At 52.4% G+C, this 16530-nt stretch overlaps 2 protein-coding genes across 7 annotated transcripts; one reads left to right on the top strand and one right to left on the bottom strand.

Annotated features, from left to right (window-relative positions):
* Nucleotide 1: 1 nt before the first annotated feature.
* Nucleotides 2-6001, top strand: Pnpo (pyridoxamine 5'-phosphate oxidase). The gene is made up of 7 exons (XM_006971885.4): nucleotides 2-136; nucleotides 1633-1757; nucleotides 2819-2918; nucleotides 3850-3903; nucleotides 4168-4296; nucleotides 4608-4678; nucleotides 4854-6001. The coding sequence occupies exons 1-7, from the start codon at nucleotides 2-4 to the stop codon at nucleotides 5020-5022; spliced, it is 783 nt and encodes a 260-aa protein (XP_006971947.1). The 3' UTR covers nucleotides 5023-6001.
* A 2518-nt stretch (nucleotides 6002-8519) lies between these two features.
* Nucleotides 8520-14461, bottom strand: Prr15l (proline rich 15 like). Of its 6 annotated transcripts, none has more exons than XM_076543238.1 (2): nucleotides 14178-14461; nucleotides 8520-9689 (listed from the first exon to the last, which is right to left on the bottom strand). In XM_076543238.1, exon 2 carries the CDS (start codon nucleotides 9659-9661, stop codon nucleotides 9359-9361), a length of 303 nt encoding a protein of 100 aa, XP_076399353.1. In that variant the 5' UTR covers nucleotides 9662-9689; nucleotides 14178-14461; the 3' UTR covers nucleotides 8520-9358. The 6 variants fall into 6 exon arrangements, with proteins under 6 accessions (XP_076399353.1, XP_076399352.1, XP_042138641.2 ...); XM_076543237.1 differs by having other exon boundaries at nucleotides 8520-9692; nucleotides 14178-14457; XM_042282707.2 differs by having other exon boundaries at nucleotides 8520-9697; nucleotides 14178-14449.
* Nucleotides 14462-16530: the final 2069 nt, after the last annotated feature.

The following is a 16530-nucleotide window of genomic DNA, read 5'->3' as shown; positions in this document are numbered from 1 at the left end:
CATGACGTGCGGGCTGCTGAGCGTCACCGTGACGTTCAGGCGACCTTCGAAGTGGCCAGGTTACCTCCGTCACCTGTGTTGGAGTGCCGTCATGGACCTGGGACCGATGCGCAAGAGTTACCGCGGGGACCGAGAGGTGCAGCCGCTGCCGCCGGGGCACGAAAAGGGGGTGCCCCTGAGTCAACTACCAGGGGGTTGGAGGAGCGCCGTGGGGCCTCGGGGGCCACTTATAGGGCAACCGGATTTAGGGATCACCCTGATGGGGAAAAGGGGGTTTCAGAGACAGCAACTGAGGAGGAAAACGTAGGATAAAGGTGTGCTCATAGGCTCCTGTCGCAGTGGTAAGGGGTACTGACTTCAGAACCCACCCATGTTGGAACCCAGCCCTTTTCTGACCATATTACCTTGGGCAATTTATCCTCTCTGGGCCTCAGTTTACTAACCTGTAAAGTGATAATATCTACTTTATAAGGATGCTGCGGATTTAGGGGTTTTCTTTCTTTTTTGTTTTTTGGTTTTTTGTTTGTTGTTTTGTTTTGTTTTTCAGAGACAGGGTTTCTCCGTGTAGTTTTGGTGCCTGTCCTGGGTCTCTGTAAACCAGGCTGGCCTCGAACTCACAGAGATCCGTCTGCCTCTGCCTCCCGAGTGTTGAGATTAAAGGCCTGTGCCACCACCGCCGCCGGGCGATTTAGGGTTTTTCTAATTTTTACTCATTTAGTATGTATGTGTGTGTGGTGTGTAGGTCAGAGGACAAATTTTCAGTTGTTTTTTTTCTTCCACAGTGAAGGTCACCCAGGATTGAACTCAGGTCGTCAGGCTTGGTGGCAGATGCCTTTACCTGCTGAGCCATCTCCACAGCCTGTATTTAGGCATTTGTAAAGAAATTAAAACAGTCACAAAATAAAGAAGGCCGGGTGTCAAGTTCCAGGACAACTAGGGCTGTGACACAGAGAAACCCTGTCTCGAAAACCAATAATAATAAAAATAAAAAGGAAGTGGAGGGTGGGTCTGTCGCTCAGTTGGGAGAGTTCTTTCCTGGGGTGCACAAAGGTTCTGGATTTTATCCTTAGCGCAAAATGAACTAGGCGCGGTGGATCCAACGTTCAGGGTCATTCATTCTTCTGCTACCCAGTGAGTTCAAGGCTAACTTGGACATTCTTAGTTTTTACCACCCTCAGCACCTCCTGGGTCTCTTCCTTTCCCCTCCTCAGGTCAGAGAGATAGATCCGTTTTGGAATTGAGATCTAGAGCTAAGCATTTCTGGAAGTGCTTGACTAAAATGTAGGTTTTCGTGAAACTTAGAACTAAATGATGAGGTGGCCCACAGGAATTTCAGCACCCTCGAACCCTGGTTCATCCCTTTGTGGTTAGGAGATGCAGAAACTTATTGGGCCATTTTATGCCTGTAAATGGGCACAGACCCTACTTCCTGAGGACCGAACCCAGGGCCTTGCGCTTGCTAGGCAAGTGCTCTACCACTGAGCTAAGTCCCCAACCCCGGAGGTGCTTTTTTGTCTCAAGGTCACTGTTACGAAGACTAAATGCATTTACATTTGAAAAGCACCTCCACCCATACCGGACACAGAGTAAGCATTATGTGTTCATTAAATGAAGTCAAACTCTTCTTCCTAGGCATTTGAGGAGGCTCATCTGACCTCTCTGGACCCCATGAAGCAGTTTGCTTCCTGGTTTGAGGAGGCTGTTCAGTGTCCAGACATCGGAGAAGCCAATGCTATGTGTCTGGCTACCTGCACCAGGTAGGCACAGCCGTGGGCCCCTGTGTGGGTGGGTCCAGATGGAGCTTGAGACTTAGGAAGACCGGCCCACACTAAGTGCATTCACCTGTGTGTTTGCAGTTCTGTTATAAAGCCCCAGCTGAGTTACTGATCTCTGAGCCCCAGGAAACCAGCCCTTAACTGGTAAACCAAAAGCCAGCGCACTAAATACACTTCACTGATAAAATGCACTTCCTTATACTTGATGTATCCACTCACGACTCATGACCCTGGTCTCCCTCATGCTCAAGCCCTTTCCCTCTTTTGAAAACCAGCATAGGATTGCCAGTCAGTCCTACCCTTGGAGATCTCTCTCTCTCTCTCTCTCTCTCTCTCTCTCTCTCTCTCTCTCTCTCTCTGCCTCTCTCTTTGGCCTCAAACTCAGCACTGCCTCCGAGTGCTGGAATTAAAGGTGGGCCACCACTGCCCGGCAAGAGATCTCTTATATTAGCCTCTTAATTCAGTTGTTCACGTCCGGTCTTATGAAAGCACCAGGTTTCACCACAGGACTTTGTCACCGGCCTCCGAGTATTACCCAGGGCTCTGAGCGGAGGACCGTCCGTCGTCACCCCTTTTGGGTGATCAGTTGGCTCCGTGCTTTGTTGCCGGCCCGTTCTCTTCCAGTCTTATGTGCTTTTTTCAGAGTTGTTACAGCCAAGTACTAAAGACCGGGTGGCTCAGGCAAGGAAAGTTTACTTTTTACACGTCTGGAGGCCGGAAGTCCAAGAGACTGTCAGGGATGCTGTGTGCCGTACATCCCTCAGGGGGATACTGTTTGATCCACAAGGAGCCCCCAGACAGTGGCACCACATTTGTGCCTCCAGCGCAAATTCCCAAGGGCACTGTGTGATGGTGTTGGACCCCACAGCTTGACTCTCTGCCTCCCCGCTCCCCCCGTCCCCCGGTTCGTGACCATGCGTTTGTTTATGTGATCGCACGATTGATATTTGCCTCACTCAGGGCGTGGCTGAGGGAAGGGGTTGCTCAGGGGTGGGAACACTGGAGTGGGTTCTGACCTGGTGCCCTGCTGTGTGTGCCCCTAGAGATGGAAAACCCTCTGCCCGCATGCTGCTGCTGAAGGGCTTTGGCAAGGATGGCTTCCGCTTCTTCACTAACTACGAGAGCCGGAAGGGAAAAGAGCTGGTGAGGGTTACGTCCTTCCCAGGGCTGACAGGGCTAGCCTCCACCCTGGCTTACACGGTCTTGATTCCTCTCCTGCGTCCATTTCTTCCTCTGCTCAGACTCCTTTCTGCCTCAGGCCTTTGCACTCTGAATGAACGAACCACACCCACCTCCATCATTCGCTCCCCAATCAGCTGCCATTCCTTTCTGTCTCAACCATGCGGTCTCTCATTAGGAAAGCCTTCCTTACCTAACCCGGGTCAGTCCCTGGCACATGGCACTGTTTGCCCGTAGTACACCTCACAGCTTTACTTTGTCTTTTTTTTTTTTTTTTCAGCTTCTGACTGTGCGTTTGTTTATGTGGTGACCTGACTGACATTTGTCATCTCTGTGGAGTAAAGGATGCCACTTTTATTTAATCTGTTTTGTCCCCAACACCTGTTCTAACGTGCACAGGAGTTGGCATTTCATTTATATTTGGTCATGCCACCCTGAGGCGCATTCCACATCACCTCTCAAAGCTCCATGAGTGAGCTGGGTGTGGTGGCTCACACCTTCCAGTATTGAGGAAGCTGAGGCAGGAGGATTAGGCACATTTAAGCCACCCTAGGCTACAGAGTAGGACCCTGTCTCAAAAACAACAAGACCAACACAAACAATAACAAACATATCTAAAACCACAGCTATGGTGATTGGAATGGCCAGGCCTCACACTTCACTCTGGAGTTAAACCGGCTTAAACCAGCTCTACCACTGGTTGTGTACACTTCAGCATGTCACTCTGCCCCTCAGAGCCTGTCTTCAGATCTGTCACGGGGGGTTCACCTTTCAGAGTTTAAATGAGAGGTAACAGTGCACGCATCTGTGGAAAGCCTGTCCTGCCGTCCTCCTACATTCAGGAAGCATCGTTTTCCTGTTCCGGTGGTACCCATGGCTCCTCTCTTGTTTCCAGGACTCCAATCCCTTTGCCTCTCTCGTCTTCTACTGGGAGCCCCTGAACCGGCAGGTGAGTGAGCATCCCCAAGACAACTTCCAGTGGACGGTGTGGGCAGGGGTGAATTTATAAATGAATGTGAGGAGGGTGTCCCCAGACCAGGCACATATTCTGCCTCGGCCTGGGTACTCTGCCTCTCACCCAGCTCTCAGACAGTCTGCTTGGAGCCAAGGGTGTCAGGGCAGCAGAGAGAGAGAACAGGGAGATACGGGGCCTGTGCTGGTGAGGGGGGGTGGTAGGATTAAGCATCACCTAGCCCGGGTCATCCGTGAGCAGGTGCGTGTGGAGGGCCCTGTGAAGAAACTGCCCGAGAAGGAGGCTGAGAACTACTTCCATTCCCGCCCCAAGAGCAGCCAGATTGGGGCTGTGGTCAGTCGCCAGAGTTCTGTGATCCCCGATCGGGAGGTAAGTGGGGCTCCTGCATGATCCTCTTGATTAGTGAGGCGCTGGGCTCCTCCCCAGAGGCTATCTCCAGGAGATGCCAGAGTCCTGTCAATCTAGCAGAGAGGAAAGGATGATGATGTCCCCAGGGGAGAAGAGAAGGAAGACGGAACACAGGCCGCCTCTGTCCGGCCCTCCTGTTGACCATTACCCCAGCTCCCTTGCTCACCTCCGTCCCTCATACCTGGCCTGGGTCCTGCTCCGGAGCCTATGTCCCTAAGTCCTTAGGTGAATCATCACCCACGCCTGGCTCTTTCTCTGTCTTCCCTGAACAGTACCTGAGAAAGAAAAATGAAGAGCTAGAGCAGCTCTACCAGGAACAAGAGGTGCCTAAACCAGAATACTGGTAAGTGATACCTGTGCCTGGTGGACATCCAGAAAGGAAAACAGGGCCCTGCCTGTGGAGTTATAGATCTCCTTCTCCAGGAAGCCCTCGTCAGCTGCATCCTGGAGCCTGCTGCAAGAGAGCTTGGGATGAGAGGGGATGAGGGAACAGTAAACCTCTGTGCTTCTTCCCGTAGGGGTGGCTACATCCTGTACCCCCAGGTGATGGAGTTCTGGCAAGGCCAAACCAACCGCCTGCACGACCGCATTGTCTTCCGCCGAGGCCTGTCAACAGGAGACTCCCCTCTGGGAGCCATGACCCACCGCGGGGAGGAAGACTGGGTATATGAGAGACTTGCACCTTGACTCTGGAATGTTGGGGGATCATCAGCTGAAGGAGAGTGGGGGGGGATCTGCTAAGAGAGGGTGAAGGACTGGGAGCGGGGTCTACCTTTCTCTGCGTGTGAGGGGGCACTTGGGTTTAAACCTAGGACCTTGCTCATGCTAGGCAACACTCTACCACTGAGCTATAGTCCCAGTATTTTTTCTTAACCTTTTATTTTGGGACTAAGTTGCCTAGGCTGGCCTTGAACTCCCTGTGTCTGTATGCCAGACAACCCTCGACGCTGGAACTTTTGAGTCGCGGTGATCTCAGGCTTGAACCACCAGGCCCAGCTCTAGTCCTTACTTTTAAACTGAGCCCTGTTTCCCTTCTCTAAGGGAAGCTTGTATTGAAGTCTCCCCAGGACTCACCCTGTGAGCTCTCGAACTCAGCTGGCATCCAGCAGCTGGAGTAGAGTGTGCTCGTGTCCTGGAGAGTCACAAATGGCCAAGAATCTCGCAATGATCCCCCTTTGCTTTGCTTGTGGTTTTGGGGGGCAGCAGCGGGTATGCCTCAGTTTCCAGCAACAGAATAATCAGGCTGCAGATGTGCGTGGCATACCAGCCTTGGAAAGGAGCCAGGGCCAGTCTACGTTGGCTGTGACTCAGCCAGGATCAGAGAACTGCTATTTGTTCTGGTTGGCCTTGAACTCGTCACTCTGGACACTGTGCTTGTTTTGACCTGATGGGTGTGTGCTTCATCCTCTGTCGCTGACCAGGGCTCCCCCAAGGCAGTCCTTTCTTGTGTCGACCCCCCACTTATGCCTTGGTCCACAAGGACATTGACCCTGTGGCCCCCGGACTGTGACTTTGTCAGTATGTGCAAATGAGTTGTTGAGGAGAACACCTTGTTGTACCCCCTCCTCTTTTAGGGGGTTGTGTGTCCTCAGTTTTTAGTGTGATCTCAGCTGTCATTTCCAACATGCAAGTAAGTGTGTAATAAAAACTTGTTGGTCATGTGTGATATTAATGTTTAACCTGATTTCATTTTGTCGGCCCCCACGAGGAGGCGTATCTCCGCCCACAGGGCAGCTGCGGAGTGAGTGAATCTACAGGACTTTCCTCCTTCCTTGCTTCTGGCCAGACAGGTTGGGTCCAGCAGGGGGAGCCCACTGGCTAGGGTTGACCCTTGCTGGGCAGTGGAGACCAGTTCCAGGCGGCCCCTTCTGCCTCCCCCTTCCTCCGCTTGGGTGGCTTCCCAGTGAAACTGTGGTTGATAACCATGGCCTCTCCCAGCTCCTGCACATATTTGCACTCTCGGTTCCTCCTCCTCCTCCTCCTCCTCTTCCTAGCGGCTCCTGCAAGCTTGCAGCTTCCCAGCTTGGGACTCCCTGGGGCAGCTGGATCTCTGGAGCCAGCCAGGCCTCCAGTTTAGGGGGACATGCACTGTCTCCCTGAAAGATTCCTGCAGAGATCATTCTGGGGCTGTGATGGTGCCTGTAAAAGACTTAGAGACCCGGGACCCCACGGAAGGAAGTGCTTGGGATACAGTTTAGCAGTAGAGTGTGTGTGTGTCGTCTAGCATGTGTAAATTCAATCCTCAGCACTGGGCAGGGGGTTGGGGGTTGTGGAGGGGTGTAATAAGCCAGGTGGTATGGTTCATGCCTGTAATCCCAACACTTGGGAGGCTAGAGCCGGGAGGATTGTAGTCAGTTTGAGGTCAGCCTGGGCTACATAGTGAGTTCCAACTTGGGCTGCGGTGTGAGCTCCTGTCTCAAAAAAGCAAAAACAAACACGAATCTATACCCAGTACCTATCTTCATTCCCTCTCCAGGGTGAGGTAATCTCGGGATGAGCTGATGTGACCCGCAGTATGGGTCTTAGAGGACACCCAGCCCCTAAGCTAATGGGTTGGCTCTCTCCCATTGCTTCCAGAGCTTGCACATTCCCCTTGGTGGCCGTCACCTCCCAGTGGCCTAAGACCTAGACATTGTCCTGTCTCATTCCGCCCCCACCCACCTCCACCCCGTCCCGTTCCGCAGACGATAACTGATTGTTCCTGTCCATACCACTCCAACACACAATCGAAGAGATTTATGAATGGAAGGTACTGGGGGGCAGGGCATCATCATGGTTCACACATACAGGCCAGCTCTCACTTTAACCAAGTGCCTGACTAAGGGCTGGGGATTTCACCTCTCTGACCCTCAGCTAACTCGAAGATGGAGCTGACGGCAGCTGTCTCGGTGATGGGGAGCTGGGGGATGGGGGACTAGGAAGACAGCCTGTTGTAAGCCGCGTGTGTGGTAGCTAACAGCAAGGTTGCAAGACTGGAGACATCTCCACTCTCTGTGGGAGACTTTATGAACTGGGTAACTAGTGAGACCTAGAAAGTTCTGGGGAGAAGGGAGGGTGCAAAAGGCTGAGGCAAAGGCAGGGCCCCGAGTCTATTTTCCATTCAGCCCCCGGTCTGCCTCCCTTATCCCCTGAGCTCCCCTGGCCTGGGCGAGGCACCTGACAAAGGTCTCCTTGTACAGGTCTGTTTGTTTTGGCAATAAACTTCCTCAGCAACAGCTCCCTAGGGTGGGGTGGCCCAGCCGACTTTGAGGAGCTGACCTGGAAGCTGCTGGACCACATAGCTGAGTGGCCACCTTGGTGTTTCCCACCATGAGCTCCAGGGATTTGGCTGGTTTTTGTTATTTTTTGTTTGTTTGTTTTGGTTTTTTTTTTTTTTTTTTTGGCTTTTCGAGACAGGGTTTCTCTGTGTAGCTTTGCAACTTTCCTGGACTCACTCTGTAGACCAGGCTGGACTTGAACTCACAGAGATCCGCCTGCCTCTGCCTCCCGAGTGCTGGGATTAAAGGTGTGCGCCACCACAGCCCGGCTTGGCTGTTTTTGTTTTGTTTTGTTTTATTTTTGTTTTTTCAGTTCTCAGGTCCTGTGGCTTGGGCATGAACCTTAATATTACAGGTGAGAGCTCTCTCCTGCTTCTTAAACTAAAGCAGTGGACATGGTGGCATTCTGTAAGGAAAAGGAAGGAAATCATCTGAGACTCTGAGGCACTTCTGTTATGTTTCCTGAAACAGGGCCTTCCTGTATACTCCAGGCTGACCTATGAATCTACAATCCTCCTGCCTCAGCAAGAGCTGAGATTACAGGGATTTGCCCTTAGACCTGGCTTTACAGAGAAGTCTATGAAATGTCCCCAAGCTCATCAGGCTATTAACTGGTGGCACCAGAATTTAAATCTGGGTCCCAAACTGAACCACCGAGAACTACAGAGACTTTGGGTCCATCACCAACGGTCCACCCCATTCTCTTAGAGCCCCAGGCTCTCTGTTGTGTGTGTGTGGGAGTCTGTCTCCTTCCCTTATCCCCTGCCATATGAAGCCTAGCTTGGTGGCTGAATTACTGACACAGGCCCACACGGTCACACTTGGGGGCCCTTCCTGAGATCTGAAGAGCTCAAAGACTCACTTCACTTGCACAAAGGTAGAGATGTGGCCATCCCCATACATGTGAGGTAAGAGCGTAAATACCTCTGTGTCTGCAGCATTGTTTATTACTAGGTAGAACCTACCATTACTTTTCAAACAAAATTCAAGGCTCCAGGACTGACTTCTGGGGCTGATCCATCTTAAATACTATCTGGGAACGGGTAGAGGAAAACTCCATCCATTCCTCCAGTTTGGACCCTTGGGCTAGTGAGGTTTCTCTTTGGGGTTATGTAATTCAGCACCCACACAAGGGGCAGTCGAGGCAATAACTCAGGGATTTCTGATCTGGCCTTCTGTTGCAGCCCAGGCAGTGCGGTGTCCTTTGCCCCTCCACTCTGGGGAGCAAAGTTCCAGGAAGTTTACTCCTTGAATTAAGAGGTGATCTCAAGTTCAACAACTCCGCCTCTGTCACCAAGGAAACCGCTATCACGTGACTTCTGGAACCTCTGCTCTCCTCGGATTGGTCCGGGGGAACAAGTCACAGGTAGAGAAAGTAGAGGGAACAGCGATCCAAGTTCACCCTTGACCCTGTGCCCAGGGAGAGGGTGGGGTCTGTCAGGCTCCCAGTCTGTTCTCTGCCATGCTGCCTCCCCGTGAGCCAAGCCACTGTGCCAAGGACGGCTGTACTTCTAGGTGGCCATTTTTCATCCTGGACCAGAGTGCCTTTGTATGTGATCATGGGGAGGAGGACCCTGGGATCTCCCAGGCCCTTCATAAATCTGGGGCACATAAATACAAACCTAAGAACCAGGCGATCCTGCCAGCAGGCATCACCTGCCACCATGGCTTCAGCTATGACCAAAGAGGCCAGCGTGGCAAGCTCCTGCCTGAGACCCCACCAGTGGCGGGGAGCAGGGAGGTGCTAGTGTCCTCCTCGGCTGCCTTCATTGTCCTTTGTCCTCCCTGTCATCAAAGAGGTTGGGGTTCTCTGCCAGCATGGCCCGGACTTTTTTCTTCTCCTTAAAGCGGCCCGAGTTGGAGACTTTGACGTGTTTGCCTTTGGTGTTCTTATCCACAATCTTCTCCAGGCGGGTGTTAAAGTCGCTGTGAGGGCCTTCGGCGTCGGGGCCGGGCGGCTCAGCACCTCCCTCCGTTTGGGCGTAGGTGTCAGGAATTTCATAGAGCACTTTGGGGGTGGATTTCTTTTTCCGGAGGAAAGTCAACTTCCACCAGCCGACCTCAGTCATGGCGGTCCCTAAGCCCAGGCCGGGCTTTCTGCTGGACTGAGGGGGAGAGACAAAGGTCAGTGGGTGGAGAGGATGGATACTCGGACCAGCCATCCCTAGGCTTATTCATAGTTACGTGCTGTTTTAAGAGCTGGTTAACGCCTAGAATCCTAGCACCGAGGCTGGGCTGGGAGGGTTGGGAATTGGAGGTTAGCCTGGGCTACATAGTCAGGCCCTGCCTCAAAAATAACAAACAAACAAATAAATATAAAGAAAAATTTGAAAGTAGGACTGAAGGGTTGGGAAACGAGCCTTCAAAGCAGCCATTAACGGGAAAGCCACTGAGCCAGGCAAAGGACAATGTGACAACTCCACCCCATTGCCTTACAATGCTGGAGAGAGAAATCTGAGGCCCTTCCTTCCAAGCCTTCAGGCTACAGGTTAGGGGAACCCCTTACCTAGACACACATAGCCTGGTCTTTGGCACCATGACCAGTCTTTCCCACCTCTGCCCAGTGTGGGCAGGCCATTGACAGGTCACGCCGGCAGAAACCTCCTGGCTGTTTCGCTTGGAACTCGTGACAAAATTAAATAGAATTGGCAATAGTTCCAGACATGTGTCGTTCCCAACGGTGAGGAGCATGGGCCCTTCCTGAGGAGAGGGCTGGGAGCAGCGGTCTAGGACTGGGAAGCTCTGCCTAGACTCTTGGCTTCGGCCAAGTCACTTCTCAGGGCCTCGGGGTCCTTATCCGTCCCATCCAGTCCTAACACTCAGCCCAACCGTGACTGCCTGTCCACACGGGTAGATCAGCTTTGCGAAGTTAAACTTAGGAGACAGAGTAATCATTAGCAGACTGTTCTTTTCCCCACCAGCAAGCTGCCACAGGACAGGTGTTGGAAGGAGAGTTAAAAATTTGCAAGGCAGTCAGGCGGAGCCTGGGAGACGCCATCCTCACAGGCTGTGCTGTCTGAACCCTTCTCTAAGGTGTAAGGTGGGATTTGGGGGTGAAATCCAAGCTTCACAGCTCACAAGCTGTGTGCCCTGACGTGGATCCACCTCTACACAGACCTCATCTTTTATTCATTTCCACAAAGGTACATATGAGCTAGAGGAAAGCCAGGGAATGAAGCGCTCTGGCCACAGAGATGTCTGTAGCATGTGGGGGACGGAAGCCTGGAGGGATTAAATTCTATGAGGGAGCTGAACGACATAAGCAAAGGCCCCTCTGGGCCAGGGAGGTTGGAGGTCTGGTCTTATGACCCTAGGCATGCCCTGGGATAACACTGGGGGAGGGGGGCGTGGAAGCTAACAGACCCCAGAAAGCTGGGTGGCCAGGCAGCCCAGACTTGCGTGTGTTACCTCCTTTAAAAGCCGACGTGGGGGGGGGGAGGGGCTTGGGAGATGGCCAGCACACAAATGCACCCGCCACCAAACCTAAGGGCCTGAGTTCCATCTCTAGAGCCTACACGCTGGAAGAAGAGAATTGATTCTCAAAAGTCCTCTGACTTTGCCAAATAAACCATGGCATGCACCCCTTATGTACACGGAAAAATATTTTTTTGTTTGTTTTTGTTTTTCAAGACAAGGTTTCTCTGTGTAGCCCCGGCTGTCCTGGAACTCGCTCTGTAGACCAGGCTGGCCTCGAACTCACAGAGATCCTTCTGCCTCTGCCTCCCAAGTGCTGGGATTAAAGGCGTCAGAAATGTAATTTTTAAAAAGCTGATGATGGAGGGAGCTGGGAGCATAGTTAAGCGGCAGAGACTTTGCCTAATATAACCAAAACTCTGGGTTTAATCCACAGCACCAAACCCTCCAAATCTTGATGGCCTTCATTACATTTTCTAAAATCACCAGAAAGAAAAAAAATGCAAATTGAGTACCAGTTGGGGTTTTGTTTTTTTTTAATAAGTAGAAGAAATACAGGGTGCTGCTTTCTCTCTTTCTGGCTTTCTGATTTCCATAATTTCCATAATGTATATGGGTATTTGGGGTGAGGGAGCATATCCCATTCAGAAAAAAACAAAAGCAAGACACTGGCCTAGACTGGAAACAAGCTGAGCACCCCTTGCCGCTGCCCCTGTGGTGACTCCTACCCCTTTACACACGCTCCCTACTCCCCCCCACACCCCACCCCCAGCCCAGGAGACTCTTTCCCATTCCTTTGTCCGTGAAGCAGACCCCCGCTGCCCACTCTACCCTCTCAGCTAGTCCGAGTAACAGAAGCTAATGGAGATCTTATGCAGCTCCCACTTAGAGCGGGGTGGGGGGGTGGGGGAGGGACACGCGGCCCTTGGGGAGCAGGGGTGAGGGCTGGAGGGGTACTTCCTGGCACCTGGAGAGTTGAGCGCACCAAGGGACAGCCTGAGAGGTTTGCCTTGGCAGTGTGCCCCTCCTGGGCTTAGCACAGCCTTGCACAGAACTGGGTGTTCCAGAGCGGGTTACTGGAAGGAGCTGGAGGAGGAGGGCAAGGAAGGAGGGACAGGGTGCCCGCTCAGTAGCTGCCCTGTCGACCCACCACTGCCCATCTGGAGCCGCCGGAGACTTGGGGGACTAGCGAGGCGGCTGGCTGATCTAGCTCCTGCATCTACTCAAAGCATCTGACTTCCTAGCTCTATGCGGGAGAGAGGCTTCTGCCCACACCAGTTAAGATGTACCCATTTTAAGAGGTACTATATCTCACTGGGCGGTGGTATTGCATGCCTTTAATCCCAGCATTCAGGAGGCAGAGGCAGGCAGATCTCTGTGAATTCGAGGCCAGCCTGGGCTAAAGAGTGAGTTCCAGGGAAGACTCCAAAGTTACACAGAGAAACCCTGTCTCAAAAAACAAACAAAAAGTACTGTATCTCAAGGTGGCATTCCCAGAGCCTACCTCTCCTTGAAGTTGATGGAGCAACAGGTCACAGGCACTGCTTAGAAGATTGTTAATGGGAACAGCTTAATGCTTGCCTTGGTGTCCTGTGTCCTGGACTTGGACCCTGGACTCTTATGGATGCTTTTGCTGGCCTTCCTGTCCTCTCTGCCCAGGACACCTAAACACCTGAACTAGTGTTTGTCCCTTGAGGCAAGCCTAATACATGGAAATCTGGTTTTGTAAAACAGATTAAGCAGTGGACTATTCTTTCTTTTGCATAATAACTCAGCCTCAACGGTCTTTAGTGCACATAAAAACCAATATAGAATATAGCCTGGCATGGTGGCACCCACATTAAATCCTAGCACTCAGGAGGTGGAGACAGAAGGATCTCTGTGAGTTTAAAGTCAGCTCACTCTACATAGGGAGCTCCAGGTCAGTCAGGACTACATAAAGATATTCTGTCTAGCCCGCAGTGGTGGCGCACGCCTCTAATCCCAGCACTAGAGAGGCAGAGGCAGGTGGATCTCTGTGAGTTTGAGGGCAGCCTGGTTTAAAGAGTGAGTTCCAGGACAGCCAGGGCTACACAGAGAGAAATCCTGTCTTGAAAAACCAAAAAAGGAGAAAGAAAAGAAACTGTCTAAAAACAAACAGGAGCAGGGGGTATGAGCCAAGTGTAGGAGTTTACGCTTGGAATCTCCGACCTCAGACAAGATACACAGTGAATTCAAAGCCAGCCTGATCTACCCAACAAGACTCAAGTTCAGCCTGGTCTCCAAGTGAGACCCTGTCTTAAAAAATGAACAAAATGAACAAACAACAGCAGCAAAAAGTGGCTTGGTGTACAAGCTTCCCAGCTCTCCAGAGTCCTAAAGAATAAAATGTTTCCAGTCACATGCTGGTGCATGATCCTGGAAAGCCGGAGGTTAGGGTGGGGGTGGGGGACTGGACACAGGGACGGACGGACCTGGGAGTGGACACACAGATCTAACATTTGGTGAGACCAGCTGTCTGCGTATACAGGGCCCCGAGATGCCAGCTGGAGGGCTGGTCCCTTGCCCTGGGCCTTGCAGCCGTGGGATGAGGGAAATCAGGTCCCAAGGATGCCAATCCACCTCTGCTGTTTGTGTGGCTTCAGGGCCCATGAAAGGCCTTGTAAGACAACTTGCCACCTCTTGCTTCGGGTGGCTAGCACCATGGCATGCACAGAAGTGCCCAAGACAGGTCCCGTCACCCCAGCTAGAACACTATCTGAAGGGCTTTTCCCGGAGTGGGCCAAGCTCCTTCTGAGCTGGACGAGTTAACCATTGACTGAGTCAGAGGTGGAGGTGCAGGGAAGGAAGGGTATCAGTTCTGCATCGTGGAACCTGCTCCCCCTCCTCTGCAGGGTCCTCAATGGCCCTTGACCACCCTGAAGGAGACTGGGTAGGAAGTGGGCGATGTTTCTACCAGATGGTCCGACACACACAGGTTGTGGGCCGGAGGGGATGGTCTTGAGTGGAATAAGAGTTAATAGTGAAACTTTCTCGGCAGGAATTCTGTTGGAGGCCTGGGCATTCTCCCAGAGGCCCGTGGGGTGAGGCTGGATGAAGACAGGGTCTGCTGGGCTTGTCCACCGTGGAGGCAGGAGGGGGAACCCTGGTCGGGTCACAGTTTCCCCACCCACCAGTCCCTGCTGCCTGTACCTGTAATCCGGACTGCTCTGTGCTGGAGGTGAGACTTTCCCTAGAGGAGCTGAATGTAGGAGCTGCAGGTGAGACTGGAGGAGGAGAGGGTGTCTCCGGGGTGTCACGCTGGCCAGACTCAGCCTGGAGAGGTGGGTAGGAGCAGCTGCAGGGCAGGTGTGAGGGAAACAGGTGCAGGAGGAGCAGGTACCTGCTGGCTGCGCAGGAGCTCCTGGAGTCAAGGTGAACCTGAAACCCGGCCCCTCCCAGCTAAGAAAACAGAAGCAGAGGCCGGCTCAGGCTGATGAATATTCATCAGCCCAGAAATCCAATCCCAGTGCCCCTGCATCCACCCAGAAGCCAGCGTCCTCCTGGGATCACCAGGCTAGAGGACCGAATCTCAAGGGACGTCTGGGATGGGGGAGCCCGGGAGCCTCCTTCCTCAGTTTCCCAGCTCCTCGGGGTCCTGGTTGCACTCTGAGGCCATCGCCAAAGCCACCCCCACCCATTTTATCTTCCAAAGAGGTTCAGACCCCTCTCCAGCTCCGGCCACCCCCTGGATGTTGCCAGGGCACTACAGAGAAAGGGTTAAGGGCCCGCTGCTCCCAGAGCGGGCTGGGCATCCCAGCTTCCTTTGAACTCCCTGAGTTGAAACCAGCCTCTTGTTGAACTGGTTGGCAGACCGGTTCCCAGGCTGTCGGCTCTTCCCCCACCCAGAGCTCATCTCCAGGCAGGGGGACTGGGATTCCCCCCTTAACCTGAAGGCCCCCCGGAGATCTCACTGGAGGAAAACGGGGTAGCCTGGTGTGTGGGCAAGGCTCTTTAGACCCCTCACATAGCCTCCTCCTGCTAAGAGGTGATTTGGGGGGAGGGGGCTTAAAATAATATGCCAAAGCCAGGTGCAGTGTAACCCTAGCACTCGGGAGGCTGAGGCAGGAAAATCATGAGTTTGAGGCTAGCCTGGGCTACATAGAGAACTCTTTCTCAGAATGCTGAAATTGCACGAAGAATCTCCTATGGGCAGAGGGTTTCTGCATAAGCGTCAACTTTTCTCAGACTCCCAAAGAGAAAGTGGAGGTGGAGGAGGAGGAAGAAGAGGAGGAGGGGAGAAAGGAGGAGGAGGAGGGGAGAGAGGAGGAGGGGAGAAAGGAGGAGGAGGTGGTAGGTATAGGTAAACAGAAAGGTAGAATGTGTGTGTACACAGCCACCTCCCACAAACCCACCTCAGCCTGGCAGCTGGCCTTGGGGAATGCTGTTGGGTAGTTGTCCTGAGGCATATCCTTCAGATGGGCATCTCTCCAGGGTAAGAAGCAGCTGCCGCACAGCCAGGGTTCTGGAAGCTTCTTGTCCCTAACATACTCAGAGCTGCCTTCCTTCCTCTCTGGACTGGGTATGTGTGCCCGGCACAGAGCAAGGCACTGGGGCCAAAAACGGCCCAGAAGTCCCTGTTTCCCTGGCTCTCTCCCCACAGCGTTTGACTCTAACTAGCCAACTCTCAAGTCTTCCCCATCATAAACATATCATAAACAACCTTGTTTCTTTATTCCTCTCTATCCTAATAGCCCACCCCCCCCAATCCTAGAGAACCTTTGGATGGACAGACCTTCAAAGGCTTCCCATCCCATGGCCCACACTGGAGTTCCCTCATCCCTGGCTCTCTTAGGAGGCAACCTCCATAGCAGTGGCTCTCAACCTGTGGGTCACGACCCCTTTGAGGGTCACATACCAGATATTTACATTACAATTCATAACAGTAGCAAATTCTTTTTTGTTTTGTTTTGTTTTGTTTTTGTTTTTGTTTTTCGAGACAGGGTTTCTCTGTAGCTTTGGAGCCTGTCCTGGAACTCACTCTGTAGACCAGGCTGGCCTCGAACTCACAGAGATCTGCCTGCCTCTGCCTCCCAGTGCTGGAACTAAAGGCATGCGCCACCACATCCAGCAACAGTAGCAAAATTACAGTTATGAAGTAGCAATGAAAATAATGTTATTGGGGGACTGTAGAGATGGCTCAGCGGTTAAGAACACCGACTGCTGTTCCAGAGGTCCTGAGTTCAATTCCCAGCAACCACATGGTGGCTCACAACCATCTGTAGTGAGATCTGGCGCCCTCTTCTGTATACATAATGAATAAATAAATCTTTAAAAGAAAATAATTTTATTGTTGGGGGTCACCACAACATGAGGAATGTCGCGGCATTAGGAAGGTTGAGACTATATAGCCTTCTAGACTCTTCTTCCCGCCCAACTCTCCTGAACCCAAGCTCTTCTTTGGGGGCCTATATGGGAGCAGAAGGTGCTTAGGAAGGTGAATTCAGGAACACTGGCTATGCTCTGAGCTAGGAATAGCTTCCTTACACACTCAGTTTTCCAAACC

The sequence above is a fragment of the Peromyscus maniculatus genome, chromosome 8, assembly GCF_049852395.1.
Source record: "Peromyscus maniculatus bairdii isolate BWxNUB_F1_BW_parent chromosome 8, HU_Pman_BW_mat_3.1, whole genome shotgun sequence".
Lineage (NCBI taxonomy): Eukaryota > Metazoa > Chordata > Mammalia > Rodentia > Cricetidae > Peromyscus > Peromyscus maniculatus.
This window is presented reverse-complemented; position numbering and strand designations above follow the sequence as displayed.

What these genes read in the sequence shown, in the direction of transcription:
- Pnpo (XM_006971885.4), top strand. Translation starts at nt 2, where the DNA reads ATGACGTGCGGGCTGCTGAGCGTCACCGTGACGTTCAGGCGACCTTCG. An exon ending in GTTACCGCGGGGACCGAGAG is followed by an intron (nt 137 to 1,632) that starts GTGCAGCCGCTG and finishes TCTTCTTCCTAG; the next exon opens with GCATTTGAGGAGGCTCATCT. An exon ending in GCCGGAAGGGAAAAGAGCTG is followed by an intron (nt 2,919 to 3,849) that starts GTGAGGGTTACG and finishes TCTTGTTTCCAG; the next exon opens with GACTCCAATCCCTTTGCCTC.
- Prr15l (XM_076543238.1), bottom strand. Translation starts at nt 9,661, where the DNA reads ATGACTGAGGTCGGCTGGTGGAAGTTGACTTTCCTCCGGAAAAAGAAA.